The sequence below is a fragment of the Charadrius vociferus genome, unplaced genomic scaffold, assembly GCF_000708025.1.
Source record: "Charadrius vociferus isolate BGI_N301 unplaced genomic scaffold, ASM70802v2 scaffold190, whole genome shotgun sequence".
NCBI lineage: Eukaryota > Metazoa > Chordata > Aves > Charadriiformes > Charadriidae > Charadrius > Charadrius vociferus.
In genome coordinates, this window is record NW_009646608.1 from 5,503,346 (window position 1) to 5,527,091 (window position 23,746).

At 46.6% G+C, this 23,746-nt stretch overlaps 1 protein-coding gene across 1 annotated transcript in view; it reads right to left on the minus strand.

Annotated features, from left to right (window-relative positions):
- Positions 1 to 23,746, minus strand: part of SLCO3A1 (solute carrier organic anion transporter family, member 3A1) — a 141,959-nt gene that overhangs the window by 647 nt on the left and 117,566 nt on the right. Inside the window, exons 4-9 of the mRNA XM_009887641.1 lie at positions 23,254 to 23,517; positions 14,866 to 15,030; positions 13,082 to 13,280; positions 12,055 to 12,193; positions 7,496 to 7,671; positions 4,280 to 4,344 (exon numbers count right to left, since the gene is read on the minus strand). Of these exons, the coding sequence (XP_009885943.1) occupies positions 4,280 to 4,344; positions 7,496 to 7,671; positions 12,055 to 12,193; positions 13,082 to 13,280; positions 14,866 to 15,030; positions 23,254 to 23,517 (1,008 nt within the window). The remainder of the gene's footprint in view (positions 1 to 4,279; positions 4,345 to 7,495; positions 7,672 to 12,054; positions 12,194 to 13,081; positions 13,281 to 14,865; positions 15,031 to 23,253; positions 23,518 to 23,746) is intronic.

Below are 23,746 nucleotides of genomic sequence, written 5' to 3' on the forward strand. Positions count from 1 at the left end.
TGCTGATATCAACAAGCAGGAAGGATTTTACTCAAGTTTAAGTGGCTTTTATTAAGCTTCTCGTTTGCCTAATGAGACTGAGTGGAGGGGTAAGTGAAAGAGGAGGAGGGCAGGCTTGCAGCTTGCTCTCTGTTTGGGTATTGGTAACTCTGCACCCTGGGGAGTTCATCTGAAGGATGTCATAGGACTCCAGTTCAGAGCCTGAAATCACCTACGACACTGAGGTCTACTTCTGGACCTTTCCCTGACACAGAAGAAGTTTTTCTCTGGGTCTAAGGAAAACAAACAATAGCCTCTCATAGATGCCAAAGATTAAATCTGAAAAGAAGGGGAATTTTCACTGCATCATTAAATGAAATATCGCAGCAGGATTCTCCCACAGCCACTCCAGCTAACTACTGATGAGCGTTTCTCAATCATAGTTTGCAGCAGAGCTGCAATATTAAAGCAAAGTAATCACTCCAATCTCATTTAACTAATAAAAATGATGTTTTTCTTCTCTACTTTTCCCCATCCTACAGGGATATTGTAGAGGCCCCCCATTTCACATTATCCTGACGGTGGTTGGGACATCCACATTCCACCTTTGCACACCCCCGCCAGCACACGTGCACCGAGCGTGCAGCACTCAGAAGAAAATGTGGATTTTCTACACATGTAAAACATTTCTCTTCCTTCTGCTATATGTATGGGGGAAGGCTGGAAGCGGATAAACCCTGGAAAAACCCCCGATCAATAAAATCATTGCTGCAGGTTAAGAGAGCAAGCAAAGGGTGGAATGGAATAGCAGGTGGGCACAATATACCCTCAACAGTATCACTCCATAGGTGCTGTGATGCCCGAGACTCTCTAAATACACATGTAGACAGACAGACACAAGGATTGCAGTTTCTAGACCGAAAAGTGTTTAATCTTGGATCCGTTTTCATCATTAACCTGGATTTCCACACTTAAAAAAGGTATCTTCCTTCAGCTTGTCATGAACAAAATAGTGACATTCATGACATACATCCCAAGACTACAAATGAATTGGTTGTCTTCACCGTTCCCTGTGTTAACTGAGATCTCTTTATTTTATTTTGTCGATGTCTAGAACTCTTCAGATTTTGTTTGATCTTCCTTATGTGTTAATAGATGCAGGAGTTAAGAAAGGCTATATGGGCTTTTGGTACTCATCTTAACCAGTCATTAATAGCATAAATGTAGTAAATAAAAACAGATGATACAAAAGCGAGACAATCTTTGTTAAAAATACTAGTCCCAGTCATCACATCTAAAAACTTGCTTATGTTCTGGAACAAATGTCAGTGCCAGCTCTCTGTTTATGATTTCAATGCCTGGAAATTCCAGACTGGGCTGGTTCTGCTCCTAAGCCAAAAGATGCTTTTTTTTTTTTGCTTTTTTTTTTTTTTTCTTTTTTGAAACCTGTGGGCAAGTGCACATTCAACCTGGAATTTAAAATCTCAGCTGGGCTTCTGCCAGAAACAAGCCAAGAGATTGTGCTGCTGAATGCGGTTTGTGTGCCCAGGGCTGCACTGGCGCTGGATGTCACCAAAGGGGGTAACATCCAGACGTGGCAGTGCCCGAGGAGGCAAGAGACACACACTTTCTGGACTATGGGAAAACTGCATCTGGATCATAATTTTGAGGTGTGAGCCCCTACTTGCTACCGTGCTGAGAGATTTTGATACAAAGCTTTGGAGTTGCACAGGCTGAACTTCAGAAAGAGCTATCACCCCCATCTGCTGGCTTCAGCCAGCTTTCCAGGTTTTCAAGATAATTTGGCCTGGAAATTGCTCCTCATAAGACTTGAGGAAGGACCTGTTTTCACTCCAAAGCTACACCTCTGTGAATGCAGGAATGGATGTGGAAACCTTGAAGAAAAATATATGGAAAACTTTTAGCAACCAGTCAGTGTTTCAGGTCATTTTTACCAGAGGAGAGGACAAGAGACTCACAGAAGCAACTTGGTGCCTAGACCCTCTGAGACAAGGGAGTTGAGGGGTTGCACTGCAGATTGGGAAGTCCTTCTGAGAGAGAAACACTGTTTTTGTCATGTTGGAAGAAGAGAGGCAAACAACATGGACTCGTAGGAAACACAAAAGGAAGTGCCCTGCTAAGTGGAGGCTTTGCTAGGATGCACAGTGACCACCATCCAGAAAGGATGTGTCTGGTATCTTACAAGTCTAAAGCTCTTTGCCGTTCCAGATATTTCCATTCCAAACCTTTGGCTCCAACAGCACTGCTTTACCCTCTTCTCTAAGAAACTGCAGTAACGCTTTTATATGAAGACGCTGTTACGCTGCCCTCTCACAGCACAATTCCTACAGAATAAGATAATACATCCTGGAGGATACCGGATGAATTCTGTTGTGTTTCATGTTATTATAGTGAATATTAAAGAGATTCAATCATGTTTTACCTCTCACTGCAAAGTGTTGCAAAAATTTCCCCTATATATATATATTTCATTGCAGAAACTGTAGGGCTGTATAAAAAAGCTGCTTCTGTCTTAGTGAAATCTATTAGCTACGATTGCACCTCTGGGTCTCATACCTCCTCTATTTAATACTCTCCTTTGGTTCAAGAAACAGCTATTATCTCTCTCTTCTTAAGTCAAAGCTTAAAGGTGAACTGAAAAGCTTTTAAAATAAATCAGTAAAGCTATTCTCAAACCTCAGGTTGTTAAGGGCAAGATTTGGATACCCTTGCTCATATTGAAAAGTACCTCTCTTCATTTTCTGCGGGTTCTAGCTACGTTGCTGATATGCTTCAGGATGTATCGTCTTATTTCATGGGAATTCCTCAGTGACAGAGCAAGACATAAAGATTTGACTTTAAATTCTTACTACGGCTTCTTTATTGGAAGAAAAAAAAAAGATCTATTCAACTTAAGCACACACGTCTGAGCCTGGTTTTAGAGGAATTCAAGATGCTACTATCTCAGGAGGCCTCTCTCTCTTGAAAGGAAAAGAGAAAAGAGAGAAAAACTCCCCCCTGAAGTACTTCTTCCTTTGGAAACAACAGCCCACAGCCATCCCCCTCGTACCCTTGCCTACTCTGACACTCCATGTTCATGCCGCGAGAGCTGAAGACAGGCCAAAATCCGAGAGCAGCACCGACAGCTAAAGAAAATGCTGTCTTTGCAAGGCTGGAAGCAGAGCTGACCCAAGTCAACCCAGAAGCTTCCCTTTGAGCTATCTGAGCTCTGGATAAGAATACTTGATGGACCTTTCTGTAGGACTGCAGCTACTTCACCAAAAGCAATGAAAATCTAATCGGTTTTATCGTAAACAGGTCTGGGACCACCGTTTCCCTTTCAACTAATGGGGAATAAGGTGTTACAAAAAATATGTAAATAAATGAAGTCACTTCTTCAAAGCAATGTATGGTACTGTTGGATTTTTGGTCCCGTACCTCCTAGTGTCTTGCTGTAGCCTAGGAGATGGCATTTTACTCTCCAGCTCATTCCTTTGAGACTTGGAGGGCATGCAGGGAAGGTACTGCCCATGCCCTGATAGAAAAAAAAAAGTGAATTCCACCCCCACACCACACCGAAATCCCGTGCATGAGATGGACCCACACAATGATGGATCAGAGGATTTTTCCCTGAATCGCTGAAATTAATGAGCTGAAATACAGGAGTTTTAAAATAGGACCCATCTCTTCAAAAGGGGAAAAAAACCTCCACCCAGAAACAAGAAGCAGGTGAACAACAACCTGGCGTGTTCCTTTTAATTCATACATGAGAAGTATATACTGGTCCAGAGGAGCAGCTGTATGCATTTTAATGGGATATTAACCCACAGGAGGATACAAGGACTCAGCCTGTCTCCTTTTACTGTTTTCCTTTCCAAGAGACCCAAACGAAGGGACAAACACGCCATGTAACACAGGTCCTGTCCCTCAAAGGGGGATGAAAATACATATCCCTCTACTTCATCAATACGCAATACAGCAGTAATTTTGCAAGCTGCTGACATGTTAATAACAGCTATAGAAGAGTAACTGGTTGCGTGGGACCATGGCAGAAACGGTCATTTCTCATGCAACACCGCATTTTCTTCCATTAGCACAATTCAAATGGCAGGAAAAGCGCCTTCAGGAGCCTTGGCGTGATATCCTTCATGGAGAGGGCTCAGACCCCGTTGTGTCAGACCCCACTCATGACAAACACAGCACCGCGTGGAGTAGAACTCAACTTTTGCATGTTAAAAAATACAGTTTTCTGTGAGGGAGGAAAGGATGGGATCGAAGGACATGAAATTTTTATACCTACCTAGCAAACGGAGAAGCAGGAAAAGCACCCCCAAAGCGTAAGACTTGAGTTCGGGGCTCACGGTTCTGCAGGGAGGAGGGAGGGAGGGAAAGAAAGAGTGAAATCGATTCTTGTTGTTCTGCTTTGATTAACACACCCTGTGGCCATTCTGTGCTGTCAGCCACGATGCCACCACCACCTCTTCAAAAAGTCATTAATGGGGTTTTTCTTCTCCCTTCGCCTGAACTGCCTACAGCCCCAAAAGTAATTGCGTCGGTGATAGGTTCGGGAATTTAGCTAAGTCATTAATAACAACAGCTAATCTTGTCGTCGGATGGGGAAAAATGAAATTCCCATCCCAGTACATCATCATTTACAAGCTCCCCATCATGCTTTCAAGGCTGCAGATGTTGAGAATTGGAAGGAGAGAAAACTTTTGGTTCTGAAACTTCCCCGACTACTGGGAATAAGACATGGGGCCATCCAACAGAACAAGGATGAGGGACCAAAAGGTTCACTCAGCCTGTTAAATCAGGACAGGAAGTGCTCAAGAAGACTACTTTTCAGGGGCGTGATTTTAGCATGCTTTTTTTTTTTTCATGCTGGGAAGACAACAGTTGCACCGCCTTTTGCTACAAACACAACCCACTCTATCGCATGAGTGTTATCCTTCAAAGGTGCTTTAAAAAATAATTCATGGCTTTCTAACTCACTTAGCTCAAAGATGCTACCGGCTAAAGTCATCCTCTTGGGGTAGGCTCAACAAAGCCTTTGGAATTTCAGAAATCGTTAATTTGGTCCTAAGTCTTATAATAGCATTTTCTTTCCCACAGTATATAAAGACTGGGAAAGCAGGACAGTGATCCCCATATGAACAGATTCATCACACAGGGGAACTTTGAATGCCTCAGCTGCCTCTTCCACCAGCTCCTTACAGAGGTCTGCAGGCAGCACTGCTCGTGGCATCCATGGTGGCAGTGGTGGTCCTTCATACAAATACATTGGAGGGGCATCAGACAATACCGATAAAACAGCCAGAGTCAATAATAGGTTTTAAGTTAAGAAAAGACCATTCTGATCACCTGCCCGATGTCACACGTTACACAGGCCACTTAACACCACACCATGACTCCTGCACGAAGCCTGCGACCTTTGGATGAATTTCAGCAGGGTTTTCAGGCAGACCCCCAGGCTCAATATAAAGCCTTTATGCCAGGAAGTATCTGCCCTTGGAAAAAATGTTTCAGTGGTTAATGGCTTGGCTCAAATAGGACGCTACAGTTAGGTGGGAAATGAAGGAAACAGAAGGAGCATTAAAGTTTATTTTATGGAAAAAATAGATTATTATGTGAAATATTCACAGTGGGTTTTTAATCCGTGGTGGTGCCCTTTTTATTTAAGACCAAAGTGAATTCCCATACTTTAGGGTGGATTAAAAGTTGCCACCTGGAGACATCTCCTTTTCTCACTGACTACAGCAGTGAAGAAATGGCTTGCCTAGACACGACATCTGATTTGTAGAGACTGAAGTTCATTTTTAAATTAACCATAGGAGCTGCTGATGCCACTTGTCACTGCCATGGACACTAGGGACACACACACACGCCAAAACTGTCTTTTAGCAAGCCAAGATGGCAGTTGCAAGAGAACATGAGATAGTCTACAGCGAAGCACTCTTCCCTGTACATTTTAGTAGCTATCAGTGATTCTGAGGGGAGTGTAGTTACTAATTTGGATGTGTGAATTGTTTATTTCCTACAGCTGTGAACTGAATATTTTTAATATTCCCTTCGCTTTTCTTATTCCCTTGTATTCTTCTTCCTGGCTGGCGACTGGCTTATCTCATTTGAAGTCGACATCAAGACGTCTCCATTCAGGATCCTACAGGTGCTGGCAGCTCCCTTGAACAAAGTACTCTTCAAACTTCAAATTACTTTTGCCACAATATTTATCATGAGAAATTTGATTTCCCTTTAGCTACTGTAGATGCAAAGAGAGAAACGAACTAGTAGGTGGAATATCTCATTTTGTATCCTGCAGGGAGACATGCCCTTACAGAGCTGTTCTGTCCAAGATCCACTCAAGAGTGTGTTTCTAAAACCGACCTTATTGATTGAATTTTATTGGAATTTTTCAGGCAGCAGAATGGATCTGCTATTTATGCCTCTGGTTATTATTCTGAGTAAGTGACAGCCCGGACAGACAAGTAATTCTGGATAAACGTGGGCTTAGATATATACGTATATCATAAGGTGAAGTGTTCCATGTGTCTGGAAATAACACAAGGTCAGTTATTTGAATTAGCTACTTTTGCCCACCTATTCATATTGGTTCAACTCAGAGATGTCCTTCAGACTTTCAAGTTCTTTCTGTTCTTGGACTTGGTCCAGGGTGAGAGAAGTTAAACTCTAGCCAGGGGGTTATTGACCAAAGCTAGCCTATGCCGCAGCCTTTCATTTTCCCATGGTTTCTATGATCTCCAGACCATCTCTAAAGGTATCTTACTAAGCCATTACGTGCTGTGAACATGGGGCTGCAATTCTGTCCCTTTCCTGATGCAGCTGTAACATCCTTACTGACAGGACTGGAAACTGCACATCTGTATTTCCCTTCCTATGCTAATCCCAGCCGTGGTAAGAACAAGCCTGCCACCTTTCTTTGCACCATCCCTGCAGGGATCTTCTCTGTGTGCAAACCCAGTACCTCCTCACTCCCCTTTTACCAAAGCTGTACTTGAGCAATTCCCGTATTCTTTCTTGCAGGTCAGTGCTGTAGGCACTGAACTTGGTGGGGCCATGCCATGTTTGAACCAGGTGCTACCAACCGAAGTAGTGGCTTAGAGAAGAAATTATTTAATTAACACTTGAAACAACCGGGCTGAAATTCAGGCAGGACTGCTCGGGCTTTCATTCCTGCCTGCATGTAAAGGCAGTACCGTAGGAGAAAGTCTGTGCCCGTAGCTCCTCATTTGCTGAGGAGGTTCAAAATCTTTTGAAAATACGGGCAGCTCTTTCAAGGTGTCTCCACCAGGGAGTGCTCAAAGGAGGGTTTTCTGATGCACAGAACCAAAAAGTCATTGATACGGGGACACTCAGCCAAAAAGGCAGAGGCCGGGAGCTCTGTGGGACCCTCGGCTCCCTGCAGCTCCCAGCAGTACCCCATGGTCCCCCCAGCCCTGCTCCCACCCCAAGAGCAGCCCCAAGCGAGCTCATCGCATCCTCCCGGCAGCGGTCCTACCTGATGAGTATGATGACTGACGGTGTCTGCGCCATGGCCCCGATCATGCTGCAAACGCACATCACGCAGAGGAATGTCAAGAAGGCCTCTTCACAGCCGGGACTGGGGCATTTGCCAGGAACGACGGTGGCATTTTCGGCAGGGACCGAGGTGAGGCACGAACAGCCACTGAGGTTCTGAGGAGGAGCACAGGGGTTTAGGGGAAGCAAGAGCCGTGGTCCCCACTACCTGCCCTCAGTGATGAGGGCTTTGCCAACAGCAACTCTGAGTCCTCTAATGGTCAACTGAGTAACTCCTTTGTGCTTATCTGAGGGGTGTTTGGAAAGGATTTCAGAAGCTCGTCAGCTCTGATGCATGCTACCAGCAAGGAAAAGCTGTCCCTTGGCTTGTTTCTTTTCTTCTGCTCCTTTCAAGTCTCTCCCATAAATGTCACTGTGAGAAAATTATTACCAAGTTATACCCCTTCAGAGGAGAATAAAGAAACGATCTGTGTCCCTGCGACAAGGAAGATCCCCAAATTATGGTTCTAATTACTTTGTTATTTACCTCCATCCTCTTGGCTGTTGCAATTAAACTGAAGTACATTAAAAGCAGGCAAATCTGCAGCCCTGTTGTTGGCTGTGGGTTCGGTGCCTGCTTCCAGCACCCTGAATCCCGGGAAGGAGCCACCCACGATGGGTGCTGCGGCTCACCAAGAGCTGAACTATCACAGCTGAACTGCCAGCACAGACACCGCTGGACTCAAGTGCACTACGAGGCTAATAAATGACATCTGGTTCAGAGGGATTTGTGTTGAGCTAAAAGCTGAAGTCAGGCGAGATAAACTTTATCAATATGTGATCAGAAGGAGGGCGAAATGACTGCATTTTTCTTTGGTCTCTCCAGCAAGCGCAGGATGTGAAAAGGAGCTTTGTTTGCCAGTCACAGATTTAGGGATTTTTTTTTTTTCCCCCTTATTTTCAACTCACCCTCCTGAATTTCTGAGTGGGGGGTGTAAGTGCAATTAAGGCGCACAATACTACCAAGAAATCCCTTAACGAATACCGAACGAAACGATCATAAATGATTCATGGCTTGTCTTCATCAGCCTGCTGGGTTTGCAGGTCACATGTCTGTAAGAGGAGTAACGCCATAAAATAAAACATTGAAAAACAGCTAATTCTCCTCCCCTTCCCCACTACCACGTTCAAGCAGAAATTCCTTTGCTTTTCCGCTGGGGTCCCCTCAGGACCGTACAAAAGCACACTTTCTGGTTCACTGCCTCCAAAGATAAGGATCCGTGGGGATACCACTCCAGCCTTTCTGACACCAATCTCTTTCTTCTGCATAGGAGTCAAATGATTTTCTTCCAAGTAAGTGCACAGAGGGCAAGAGAGACCGCAGTGCAGAACTCCAGGAGAGCTGGAGTAGACATGCAGGTGCCTTTCTGGCTAGCAAGCAATAATTAACATAACAAATTCCTGTGCTCTGAGTTAGAAGCTGCCACCTGAAGGCTTCGAGATGGTGACAATTAGCACCACTGCAGTGGTGTTTGCAGGGAGACAACAGGAATTTGTAGTCCCTGGCTCTTACCGCAGTGCGTTGCTAGCAACCAACCTGGACACAGCCCTGTGGATTAAAACCCATCTAAGTCCAGGAAAGTACATACCTGCACTGAAGTATCCTGGGACAAAACTCCTATCGTGGAAAACATGCAGAACTGGCTGCTTATTTCCCATGGACTCTCATCAGTGGAGAGAAAGTACCTGTTTCTGGCAACGGTGGGGCAGATTCTCCTCCCATTGGTGTGATTTTTTACAAACCACGAGCCAAGTCCCCACCTCCGTTACCTGAAAATTTGCCCCTCAATCCGCTTTTTTGACCATTTTGCGCCACAGTGCTAACCCAAAGCAGTGTGAGCAGATTGTACCAACTACACCTGCTTGCTTAGGGCTGCACCTCATCCTTACCTGGCAGATCTTTGATCTTTTATTACTGACACACTATACAACTCACAGACATCAAACAAGGAAACATCAAAGATGGAGTTTTACCTTTGTCCTGCGGAGAGGCAAATTTTGTTACCCGTGCTAAATTGCTACAGATTCCCTTGTCTGCATCCCCACCGCGTGCAACCACACATTATCACAGCCTTCCACTGCCCAGCAGCTTGCACAACCAGATTTTCTGTGTGCATGTGAAACTGCACAGATGCAGAGTTTGCACCTTTAACAGCATCCTGAGTCTGGGGTAACTATTTACGCAAATTACCCATGTTTTTAATTGCTCGTTTCTTTAAACCCTGGCTCTGACAGGGAAGGGACAGGCTGGTACTTCAGTGTAAAGCCGTGAGATGCCAGCATGGAAACGCCAGCCTGGAATTCATGTGTCTCCAGCCAAAAGGGTGAGAGAAGCAATGGCATCCAACAAACAAGATGCGTGGTCAAATGCTTCGTACGCAAAGGTCACTCCCAGGAATGGTTTGAAAGAGAAACTCCCGAGAGTGCCAGAGCTCTGCCTAGCAGCACCGATACTCCGATGGCTTTTTGGACAGGTGCAGCTCTGCAACCAGGTCAGTAAGAGAGAAGAAATGAAAAAGAAAAAATGAACGGAGCTACACACTGCTTTTAGAAATTGTTCACAGAGGAAATGCGGAGAGAGGCAGTCAGAAACATCCAATGCAGTAAAGTTAAATAAAGCATTCAGAGAATTTTATGTCCCAGTAAAAAGCAACCCTTGGCTCATCACAAGCATATAACATTCACAAGACCCTCTAGACAGGTCATTACCTGGATTATGGGTTTAAAACCTGGTTTGGCAATTTGGCTTTGCCTCAGGGCCATTGCATGGCCAAACTGGTCCATAATTCTTGATAATGCCCTTTCCAGAGGATGCTATCACTTCACTAATTCGTGTTCAAAACGTTACTGGAAAAAAACCACAAAACAAGACGATGAAAAGAACCCCAAGATGATGACGAAAAGGAACAATAAGAAAGAATGAGTAAGAGAGAGGGTGAGGGAGAGCGCAGTTTTTGCTCAGAGGTTTGCTCTTGTAGAGCACAAGGTCAGGCAGCGGCTGACTGAAGGGGCAGAGCTGAATTTTCATTACTGCGCTCCTTCCAGAGGAGCCAGAGTTTTGCTCTGAACCACCCAGGGAGGAGGTCTCTCCTGCACTCCAGCCACAGACTGCACCGGCTGTACTCTTGCTAAGGGCTCGGTGAACTGGCTAGAGACACTGTTCTGTGTGCCCTGTACAAGCTGGTTTCTTGTTAAAATGATCCTGTGCTGCCCCAGGTGTTGACTTGTCTCTTCTTGGGAGGAGAAGGAGGAACAGGGCATAAGGTTACACCTTTGCATGTGCCACACACTCATGGAGTCCCTCGTGGGGTTGCTGAAAGCACCTTGGAACTGTGATATTTCAAACAGATGCCTATGTCTCCAAGGGTGGAGTGGGATTTGAGGAGAGAGAAGGTTTCAGCAGGACGAACTCCCAGGTCATCTGGGCAGTGAGGCTGCACTTGCTAGCCTTGCTTGCACCTCCGCTCACCGGCACTCGCAGGCGGTTTGTCTCTTTAGGGCAGGAAGGGAGGTTTGATGTCTCCTCAAAAAGGAAGGATGGAGCCATGGAGGGGTAATCGCCTGTGGTGAAGGCTGACGTTCCTGCAGCCATGAACGGTCACTGCGACCAGGCTGACATCTCACAGGCTCCTCAAAGGCAGTGAGGCAGCGGTCACCATGCCTGGCACAGCCCCGGGTAGGGAGCAAGGACCGCAGGAACCCACCAGTTCCCACCCACAGGAGCAGCAGGCACTTGTTTTCAGCGTAACCCAGAAGACATTAGCATTTCAGCAGAAAAAAAATAGAAAAGCAGGCTTTTAAGATGTTGTTAAAAATTCCCCACATCTTCTTTACACAGAGATGGTTTGGTCTTAAAGGATTTTCTAAATGAAATAAACTCTTAGATACGGAGAACTGAATAATGCAGAATGTCTTTGGATGGAGCCTCTGTTCCCTTTACAACTGCTCTTGCTGCTGCCTCAGAGCAAGGCAGGGAAAGAGAGAGAAGCAAGAGGAGTGAAGGAAAGCTTAAACAAGGGTGAATAAACCCAGGATCCGGTCATACGTGTCTAGGAACCAGATTCAGGAAGAGCGCAAGAGGAAAAAGAGTAAAAGGATTGGGCAGGGCAAACACGGGCAAGTGGAGAAGTGGTGGGATAAGCTGCTGCAGGAGAAAAGAGAAGTTGGTCCCACAGCCTGGGCTAGCGAGCTCTCGTGGAGGATCTGGGTTCTGTCAGTGGACAACTGCACAGATTTCCTCTCGTGTTCCTTGCTTTCATGCTGAGGAGAAAGACCAGAGGAGGAGGAAGAGGATGGGAAATCCCATTCTGCTCTGTGGGTGATCCTGGCAGAGTGAAAAATGACAGTGGCTCAGGACCATCTAAGGTATGAGGTTAGTCTTTGGGGTTATAACCAGTGCTGGCTGTAAATGAGCTATTCTACCAGATACACACTAACCTCACTCGCTCGCGCTCACAGAATCGTTCCTACAGGCGAGAGGTCCCTGGGAAAGGCACTCACCGTGCTGCTGCAGCCAGCAAAGCAGGCAGATAAGTATGTGACCCCGTCTGCCCCACAGACTGGAGTGAAGGAATCAGTTTGGCATTCACAGTTGTTATTGCAGGGGGAATATGGGTCCAGAGATGAGGTTGGAGTTGAGCTGTAAGAGAAAGAGAAACGGTATCAGCCATCAGTGTAATGAGAGCAGCCAGCTTTGCCAATCAGCGCCACACAAAGATGGCTTTGGAGGGTGTTAGTTACGGCAAACAAATCACAAAAAGCAGCGGGCAGGCTTTCTGGATCCCAGCTTGAAGAAATCCAGGCTACAGCCTCTCCTTGGGGACAGAAATGCCACGGGCTACTATCCTTCTGCAACGGGGAATCTAGTGGGAAGTTTGGGCTGCCTTGTTTCCCCAAGGAAATCCAAAGATGTGCCACGGGAGACTGAGCTGCTTTTTCCCAGAACAGTAACTCCTCCGTGAGGAGCTGAGAGCCGTCGTCTTCAAAAAGATCGCCACTGCATACTGAGGAGCACCAGAAAAGAAAATACAGAGTAACTCTCTTCAAGCCCTGTGAATGCTACAGGGCACCACACGCCTCATTTCTCCCATCAAAAGGGGCCCGGAGCCATGCATACTCCCTCCTCACCATATCTGAATTTCCAGGCATCTAAAACCTGGTTCTAAAAACTCCCCTCAGGCGCTTAAATAAATGTACAAAGCAGTGCATGTCCCTTGCTGCCAGGAGAAACCAGACGGTGCAGCAGGCCCCAACGCTACGTAGGTGGCCATGGGTGCAGAATCAGGCCTGGCACCTTTCAATTCAGTTTGATCGATTTTAGTAAAATTCTGTTGTCAGCTGCAGGTACTCAACTCTCACAGCAGAGAGTGGCACGAACACAGCCCAAACTAAGAGCCCTATACGTCATTGCCTTCTATGTTCTTGCTCTATATGGCTGCCTAAGGGCCAGCGCTGCCTGTCGAGGACAATAACATGGCATTAATGTTGGTAAGGCTGTATGAGACTCTGGAACTCTCTGGGGACTCACTTGTTTCCATAGGGAACAGTAACCCCTGCCACAGGTCCTGTGTCGCATCCCAGGAACAGGAAAGACACGTAGCAAGCTGTGGACACCAGGTTCACCAGCATGGCCATCCTGATGGCTCCCAGAGCAGACAGGCTGAGCTTCTTCACCAAGAGGCCACCCAGGAATATGCCCAGACACGCACACGGGATTGCTGTCATCCCTGCAAGAGGAAAAATCAGTTAGCAGGACGTGTGGGCGAGGCTCAGCGAACCACACCATTACAGCTTTTTACTTTCCAGCAGAGAGATCTGTACGCTAGCACGGGGAAACCTTCTAGTGACCAACTGCTGGAGCAGCACCAAGCCGAGGTTGCCCAAAAAGTGAGGAATGGATGCAAACAAGTATGCTACCTTGCACAGAGGAACCAGGGTTTCCTTCCAGTTATCGTTCGTATTGGAGGGAGATGAAAATTGCTGAGGCTGACCCACTCTAACCTAAACAGCGGTATCTCTAACGCCTTCTGCAACAGTTCACAGACAAATAAAGCAAAGAATTTTCTAAGGTGTCTAGAGGCTTTGGATGAGCCCTGTTTGGTATACTTCACAGCAGTCTGATCTTCAGAGATTAGGCAATAGTTGCATTTGAAAACACGTAGCCTCCCTTAAAGAATCTTCCAAAACTGTGAGATACAAAATCACTGCCAGAAGTGAGTCGCTTTCCAGGCACAGAAAGGCGTCATCACACTAAGCTTGTCTGGGTTTACCTTTATCCCTTTGCTGCCAGTTACACACCAGACCGTACCTACCTGGGCTAAGCTTAGAAGTGCATCCAAATCCTGGCACTTCTGGACTCCCACAAATGCCATGTGGGAAATCCAGTAGCAACTTTGTTTAAATTAAACAAGTTGTTGTGAGGACCATAGATGTATCAAAGCCTCCTTTCCCACTGCTAGGTCAGAAGTAGGACGTGCTCAGGCTCACGGGTGATACCCTCTTTGCTGACCATCCGGCCGGACTCACGTGCTGACTGGCCAGCATCCCTCACCAAGCAGTGTAGTGGTTTGCCTTCTCCCAGTGGGTCAACAGTGAAGTTGCTTTCCTTTCGCTTTCAGGAAAGATGGAAGAGCCTAACATCTTTGGGACCTCTGTCCTTCTGTCAAATCCTATTAAAATTCACCAGTGAGTTCCTGTGAGGGACACAAGACTGCCTACAGGGGATTGTTTCTTTTGGAAAACCAGGCCAAAACTAGAAGATATCAATGAGTTCAATGGGAAAATAAATAACTGTCAGGAGAGCAGCTTGCAAGCTCCTTATTGTGCTATTAAGATCCACCCACTTCATGATGTCCCAGTTTTTGACAGATCACTGCCAGCTGCCCATCTGGTGAGCTGTGGTTGCAGATCACACAAGATCAACTTGCAGATATCTTAATTGGGTGCTGCCGAGAGACCGGCTGTCAAACAAATTGCTGGGCCTGCTTGGGAATGGGCAGCAGGAGAAAATAAATGAAGAACCTACTTGTGCATCAGTGTCCTGACGGGGAATGAATGAACGTTGAGAAATACATATATATGGGAAACCGCAGCAGCATAGCATGGTCAGAGAAGGGGCATTTGAACGACAACCATAGAATCATAGCATGGTTTAGGTTGGAAGGGACCTTGAAGATCATTGAGTTCCAACCCCCCTGCCATGGGCAGGGACACCTCCCACTAGACCAGGTTGCTCAAAGCCCCATCCAGCCTGGCTGAACACGTGTAAGTGCCTTTGGGTGCTGGAGATTTGGTGGCCCTGTGGTTACTCACCCAGGAGCTGGTTGGCAGATGAGGTGGTGAGGTTGAACTGCTGCTCCAGGTACTTTCCCAGGAAGGCGGCGAAGCCAGCCACCACCGCGATCTCCATGCAGGCTGCCAGGATGATACAGGTGAAGACGGGATTGGAGAGCAAGTGCTTAGTTACTTTGGGGATCACTGGAAAAGAGGAAAAACGGAGAGGTGTTTTTGCATAGGCTCTGCTTGAGGTGCTGGAGGTGCCTTGCTGCTCTCCTGCTGGACAAACGCACTTCAAATCAGGACTAATTTTCTGCTCTGCACAGGCAAGCTGGTTGAAATGTGGCAACACCAGAACAAAGTGAAATACCAGAGTAACATCATCAAAAGAAGTCACCCGTTGTTATGTTTACATCTTACAGATGATTTTGAAATTTTGAAGGATGAGTGTTTTCCAGTATTGCTTTTGTTTCCCCCATAGGGAAGTCAATCAAAGCCTCTTTTTTCTTCTCCTCTCCCTGCCTACTCCCCACGAACAATGCCGAGCCAGCCAATGGGTGTCATGAGTACTATACTCAGAGCTGCACAAATTCTTGCAAGCTTTGAGACACAAGCTAACCCAGCTCACACTTGGCCTTTCCTTCTCCTGCCAACCAAATTTGCTTCATTTTCTTATTCCCACGTAACACTGACTGAGTGACACTTTCTTGCAGCACATCTTGGGGCAAGCTGAAATTCTCCTGCCTTAGCCTTGGGCCACAGCCACCCATGGGTTAAAGGACCTCATGCCTGCGACAGGCATGTTAGCCTGTGTGTTTCCATAGCCCAGAACTTCACCAGGCAAGCAATGCCTTCCGCGCAGACCCTACCAGCTTTGGTGGCTGCAAGGGTGGAAGAGGACATGCTGAGCTCACACATGCTTTAGTTTCATGATCCCTTGTCTCCTCCCTCCCGAACCATTAGCGCCCAGAGTCCTCGTCTTCAAGCCCGTCTCTATTTCCGATAAGTAAACACGAGTTACCTTACAAAGGGAAATCTGGCTAATGAATCAGATAGCACATTTTCTACTTCAGCGAACATTTTAATTATTGCCAAGATAACACAGCTTGAAGAGGAGAGCATCCCAGTACAGAAGAGAGCCTTGCTTTGTCTCAATACCTGATGACTAATTTCTCCTTGAATTAAATGTGAAAATCATTAAGTTTGAAAATTACCTCGCTGAAGTGTAGTGAAGCCTCAATGGACCCCTATTTGCATTTTGAAAATCCATCCCCCACATCCCCTATGGTGTACCAGGGTCTGGCAGATGACAGGTTTCTCTGGTGTTGGCTTCTGTTTTCCCTTAGGGCTTTTTTTGGTGCAAAATCTAATTGCATTGGCCTCAGCAAGTGAATGCACAGCTCTTTGTCAGGTTCTGCTTGGGTCCTTTTGGTTCTTTTTGGGGGGGAGGGTTATAATTAGGTTTGATTTAACCTCCTTGGAAGGGACCACTCCACAGCTTCTGGTCTCTTTATATCCCAAATGTATAAAATTCTTGCTTCCTGAGGATTTGCTGGATAATGAAGGTGCAGGAGGCATAGTATTTTTCAGTAGAACAGGGAAAAAAAAGAAGAGGAAAAAAAAATACTGCGAGGGAGGAACGGGGGTGGGGGAATTCAGACGTGGCTAGATCTCAGAAGCCACCTGCTGCCTCCTTCAGTTCTTTGGTGGCCACCTACAGAATTTCCCCTTCTTGCCAGGAAAAGGAGGGAAAATGCAAAGGTGGATTTGGCAGCGCTGAGCTTGAAAAGCCATATTTAAGGTATTAATGCCTGTTGTGCTTCTGGAGTTCAGTTTGTTTGAGATTAATGGATTCCTTGAGATGTAGCTTTGTGCCAATCCAAACACAAAGAGACAAAGGTCTACCTCTAACTTTATCCACCAAATAATAATAATAACAGCCTGTCTTTTGCAGGAGGGAGTTACAGAACATGGACATTTATTTCCAAAGTTGGCAAGGCTGGTACCCAACCATCATGCATTACCAAGGTCAAAATCCATCCTTCGTACTTGGGGATGGACAGCAAAAATTTTGAAGTTATCGCACTGTCTCACACAGGAGAGTAAGCCCTCGTGATATGCCTTGTCTGGCAGCATTGGGCTACGAGTCCCATCACTTCATCATTGCTTCTCCTCCCTGTGTGTCCAGATGTGAGCCTTCTGGGACAGATCCTGTCCTCTGCTGCATGTTTGACCATTGTCTACTGCAACAGGACTCTGTACCAGCTGGAGGGTATAACACAAAACCCAGTGCAAATTGTGCAGAGGCAATGCAGGCAGTGCCTGGCAGCCTCCACCATCTTCTCAGCCAGGGCCAGCTCGTTCCCTTTCATTTTCTAAGGGAAATGACAGGAGGCTCCCCATAGAAATGAATATCCTTTCATCTTGCTACTGCTACCCGTTAAGATGAATCATTTGACACCTGCTGCTGCCTTATCTGTCTCACTTCTTGGGGTGAAATACCTCTGGGAACAAGAATAAAAGTCAGCAGTGAAGTTTAAAAGTCTCTCAATAGACTAGAGTGACGTGCTTTCAGCTGCCTGGCATATGGTGCTGGGTATGAAGGGGGAATGGAAAATGTCTGATGGGGGACAGTAAAGCCCTGGGGAACGCAACAGCTAAGCATGGCGCTTCTTCACTGGAGCTGATCCCAGCAAGAGTCATGATAAACGTTACCCTGCACCTTGTTGGCCCAAAGGTTAGCTGAACACTTTGTAGCAGCACTTTGTAGCTATAAATCTGAGGTTGAAGCCCATTTGCCAAATGCGAAAAGGGAAACGTCTTTTGGATTCAAAAGAGTCTCAAAAACCTACTTGGAGAACCCATGAGCTGTATCAGACATGGCACAGAAAGACTCACCCTCCCACACTCCGAAGGACCAGCTCATTTAACATCCTTATCGCAATGCACCCAACACGCTGCAGAAACAACAGCAGAAAAGCGATTCTCATTGCCATGGCAAGACACACTGAGAAGAACAAGAAACCTCAGCCTCCTTTCACTGCTGAAGTACTTAAAACCCAACTCTTCAGACCATCCACATGCAGCGTTGGTCACAGGATCACCCATAGGTTGGAATGGCCAGAGGGGGATGTCCCAAAGCTCTCCAACACCCTTGCCAATCCCTCAACTTGCCACCTTTGAACACCCCAAACAACACCCATGTCAAGGCATCAAGCACCCTCCCTATCTCCTGCTTTGGGGCCAGCTGTGGGTGACAGGCCATGGGCTTGACAAGCAAACACACTTACGTACACCAAGTAGCTTTGATTTGTCACTTAACATCGGGGAGTACCAGGGATAATTGGCAACCTCATTACATGAGGTTTAACTACTCTCCAGAAACGACAAACTATAATCATCACGTTGGTGCTTGAAATGAATTGTTTGGAACGTTACAATCACCAAGGCCCCTTTTTGCCAGTTGGAGCACCCTACAGAGGCATGTTTTCAATTTGCAGTAAAGATGAGGAACACAGAAAGCAAAGTAATAAATTAGAAGGAGGTTTACAGCCCAGTCCACCTAGGACAGTGTGGTGAGGGAAAGATGTAATGTAGCGTTGAGCCAAAATACTACTTTCTAATAGCAACGTAGGCAGCAAGCCTCAGATCTGAATAGAAAACAAAAGGCAAAATCTCTACCTGGCTTGAGGAATAAAGGATGAAGAAAATAGTGCAGGCAGCAAGAAGAAAATACCTCCCGGAAAGAGGCAACTCCTATAAAAGAGAAGATGGAGTAAGGCAAGAGGCGCTGAAGATCTCTCAGGTGAGTTTAATACGCCACAGTCCACGCGGCTTTGACAAAATTAGTATCACAAAGGATATGAAGGAATAGGATGACACCAATGTCAAAAAGGCTCCTTGACAGATATGAGCTTGAAGCAACGATAATGTTCTGATGCATGGAAAGCAGGCCCATCTAGTCTATCATTTTGCCTCCAGCAACTACCTTTGCTCGACTTCAGAGGGGGACATAAACCTCCCTCACTCATGTCATGGAGGTCATGGCAAGGCACAGCATCTTTGCGGTGACAGACACACTCTGCCTGACTTCAGCTGCTGTTCAGCTTCTGCCCTGAAGCATGCAGGCTGAAGGCCTTTCTGAATTAATCAAAGCTTCCGATAACAAGGATGTTGGCTTTGAAATAGCCAAGAAGAACCTGCCAACAAAGCCCGCACCCTCAAGAAATCCAAGCCAAAGGAAACTCGGAGACTGACAGGACCTGATGATGATCACCAGGCCTTTAATGATCACCCACCATCCCCTTACTTAAGATTAGGATTTCTTAGCAAGCCTTTTAGATGTTGGTAGGGAGCCAAGACCCAAATCCAAAAAGGCATTAAGGTCTTGATACCCTCTAGATCTGGGCCAAAGACTCACCACTCTGGCTGTGAATGAAGGTACAGATGAAGCCCTCTCCAGAACATCGTCACTATCACTCTTTGGAGTTATGAGTTTAAAACTAGCCATTAGCCATTAAACCCACTCAATCCTATGAACTCCCACCAAGGACAGACTACAGGCTCTCCACGGCCCAGGACTCCCCTGCACAGCTGGGAGCTTCTGGCCCAGCACTACGTGTCTCCTCCCGGCGAGCACTTTTGGGGAGAGAAATCCAGGATTGAGAGCAGCCCTCTCCCTAGGTATTCAGCAGATTGGTACACAGAGCAGGAAGGAATCAAACAGAAGACAAGACAGCTGTCAGCTGTACAACCCAGCTCTCCTACACTCTTGGAAATGAAGCTGGACAGGAACCAAAATGTTTCCAAATCTAGGGAATTTGCAGTTTTGAAATTCATTTAATTCCACAGTGAGTTTTCTTTTAATACCTTGTGAATGAGCTTCTCTCTCCAAACCTGAAGGATTCCATATCAATTTCAATCCTTTTAGGTTTTTAATCTCTCTCGCTAGACAGACAGAATGTAATGAATTTCTGGTTTAAATCATCGCAAAACAAAATGCATTTAGAGCAGGATGTTTCAGGGGTGTTAAAGATAAAGCCAAGGAAGCATTCTGAAACCAAATTTCATCAGAACTGACCGCTCAATTCAGTAGCAGTGACATTTCTGTATGAAAAAAAAATAAATTATTTGAACAAAATATTTCCAAGCACGTCCTGGAGCAGGTGGTGGGTTAGAGGCAGCGTGTTAACACCGAGTGAGAGGGCAGATGCCGGACAGACACGAGCAGAGGGCACAGTGCCCTGACACAGCCGAGCATCGTCTCCGGCCCCGAATGGCAGAGAGGTCCCCAAGGCAGACCAGAGGTAGGAAAGCAAAGCTGTGCCTCCAGGAGAGCAAGAACTGCCACAGCCCACGCCTGAGGGCTTTCACAGACCATACGGGGAGTACAGGGCTGGAACAACCCTGCCAGGCTGCCAGCCGACAGCAAAGAGCAACGGCAGCATTTATCCATCCTCTCCCTGCTATTAATCCTTTACTTCCCTGTGCTCCCAAGTGAATTTGCGCTGCTTAACTGAAATACTAATCAGGTAAAGCGGTGCAGCATTCATACGCCAGTTTAGCAACGCTAAGCACCTCCCAGGACTGTCCCAAAGCTCTCCGGCCCGAGCAGCCATGCCCCCGCGCAGAGCTGCCGTTGCAGCCACCCGCCGCCGCCGCTGCTGCCTTTGATTGCCTCTTCACCTCGTGCCCTTCAAAGGCACGCTTTTCGTTTCAAGTTCGAACCTCCTCTTAAGGATGCTTCTTTTCCTGGCATGAAGATACCCGATGAGAAGAGGCACCGTGGTTTTCCAAAAGCTGTCCCCTCCCTCCTGTTTAGACCTTGATAAAGATGTAAAAGACCTTTCAACACTTTGAGCAGCTTGCTTTTATATTAGTCCTAACTATTCTGTGTGCTAAGGCTAGAGAAAGCCACGGAATCTCACCCAGCCCTGCATCTCACTGCCTTTCAGCAGATCTTGTAGCGTCTCGAGCATCCTCCCAGGTGCCAGCCAGGCCGTGTCGCCAGCTGACAGCCGTGACCCAGCTGGGAGCGTGTCTCCAACCAACACCACCCCGCTTCCTCTCCTGCCACATCCACTCACTCGCAACTGTCACTGCAAGGCTTGAAAAAAATAAAATAAAATAAAAAATAATCAAACGCCTCCAACAGCCTAAAAGGAGACTCAGCTCAGCTTCTCGAAGGATGCACTGTTGACGCACAGTGTGTTCACACCATCAGCCCAGAGAAACAACTCTTCCTCCCCACACTGTGCTCAAGAGATGGACAGTCCCACATCTCCACGCAGACATGGACTTACGGCTGGCACACACCTGCCCAGAAGCAAACTGCAGAGACAAACACTTGCTAAAAAGGAGTCAGAGTTATGGCCACACAAACCCCGATGAGCATTTCCATCCCCAACCCCATGTACAGGTACCTCCTCTGCTGTTCAGCTTCACTAATACATGCAAACCCCAAAGCCCGTAATAGGACAGAAGACACGACTATGCATGCACAAATATATTTTTAACCTCTGTATATAGTTACCAGTCCTTTTTATCCTAGGCAAAAGGCTACACAGTCTAACTTTCTCCACGGGAAACTTTATACAATCAACAAATAGATTAAGGACACAAGGTCCTGCCACATAGGAATGCATATATATTTTTCAGCTACTGGCAAAATAATGTATATACACAGCAAGATTCAACCCACCACTTTAAACACTGCTCGTGAGGCACGTTTGCCTTCACTTGTGGTACGTGTCCAAACATCTCCTCCTCCAGGCGGGCACCTGAGCAAACATGACTCTTGACCACGTTCCGACTGTGACAATAGCGGCAAGGGACTTCAAAGGAGATGTCAGCTACCAACACCGTGTCGTCTGTGACAGCCTCAAAGGCATAACTAAAAAGGTCATTCCCTGTCTTATTTGATGTGATGTAAATTGTATTTCAAAGTCCATCTACAAAGAGACCTCTGGAATACTGACTGATGTGAAATGGGGTTACCTGCAATGAGAGGGCTAACGTGGAATGCGGTGGTGCCTCCTGATGTAATCAATACTCTGAAGCATATGGATGTGGCAGTTTAATTTCTCTACTTCGATGAGCAATAGATGCTGTAGGAACCCCGCCACAGCCTCCTTGAGTGCAAGAAACTCAGCTCGCTCAGCACTGCCCTCGGGCAGAACTGCTGCCTCTCCGTGCAGCAGAGACACACCATATTCTTTCATTTTTCTATGTGAAAACCTGCAAAAATTTCCAGTGCCTATTCCAAAAACTCAGTGGCCAGAAGCAAACGCTCTGATGAGTCCACGACAAAAGCCACAGAATTATACAGATTGACATACCATGGGAAAAGCCCATCCCCCAAACCTGAGAAAATCCTTGCAACAAGGATAAAGAAATTAATTTTACTGACAAATTTTCAAACAATTTATCCCTTTACCTTTCTTTTGAATTTTCTCACCAAGTCAAAATTTCACATTTTTGACCTTCCCTTAGCGAACAACCACATCAGCTACTCAAGGCATTTTTATATTTAAGCAAACACTTTTTTCCTCGAAGTCTTTTTCCTTCCCACCAGCACCTCATTCAATTCCCAATTAAGGTGACTGCACAGAGAGTAAGTGATTTTGTCCTCGTTTATCAAAATGCATTAAGCAGTAATGAAACCCACTCTGCCACAGTGACAGAGAGTGGGAAGCAACCACCAGTGCTACAGAGCCACCATCACAGATGAAGGTTTTTCTAGTGCAGCCTATGGAAAGGATATCTGCCCACACTCTCCCACAAAATGCCAGATCCTTAACTGACCTTAATTAGAGCCAGGTCCATTTCCATCACTGCAGGACACAACATGGGGTTTTCCAGTCTAATTTGCTGCAAAGCCACATTCTGCCCTGCCACTTTGCTGCTATTTTGGGTTGGTATCTACCTCTTCTGCATCCCAGTTTAAGAGCTGCAGCATCGCCCAGCATCGTTGCTTTGTATCTGGGACTGCACTAAGTTGCAGCTCAGATGCCGGGAGCTCCCAATTTCTTTTAACAGCCTTTGCTGGTTTGCTCTCCGTTTCGGGATGCAGAGGGGAGGAGGACAGTAGACTGGAGAGAAGTTCACAAATTGCTTTGGCAACTGTGTTCCCCTTCCATTTTTTTTTTAATCAACTCTACAGGACTATCGCGCATTTCTGCGGCTTTGTAGTTTAAAAAAACCCCCAAACCTTTCAAGTGGAACAAAGTCTCTCTTTAAAATGAGGACAATGCCAGAGATAATTAGAAGCTAGGCACTGAAATTCCAGGACACTGAGGGCTTTTGGGGTTGTTTTTTTTTGGGGGTAGAGGTAGATATCCCAAATCAGAGACCAATTATAAATCCAACCAGCTGTTAACCTGTTGCTGACTCTCACAGAAAACATGACAAGAGCCAGTGTGTCACCTCGCAGCTGCTGGAAGCAGGTCGTGCTGCTCTCCCCCTCCAGCGCGTGCCGCAGGACCCCGTTGCTCGGCTTGGGTCTCTCGTAGTCCCTCTCGGGAAGCATGGCCTGCTCGCTCTCCCCAGCGTGCTCCGGCCGTGGGGGCAAGGATTGAGGGAACCCGAACATCGGCAGGGACGAGAAGAAGAGTAAGGCACCACACAGCAGGAAGCCTCCCCACCACGCGCCGATCCACCGAGGGTCATCCGGGGTGATGTCCAGCTTACCTGCAAGGCACACACACACACACACCATCAGTGTCTCTGCCGCAGGGAGGGGAAGAGAACAGAGTTAATGACCCTGTAGGCTGTAAGATGGTTGTTGGGGGCTGTGTTGGCTGGTGAGGGGCTCCCAGACACAAGGTGGAAGACCCACAGTGCATCCCATACCTGTACCGTGTGAGCCACCAGTGCATAACAACCTCCACATCCAAGAGGTCTTTAGGACAAGCAACCT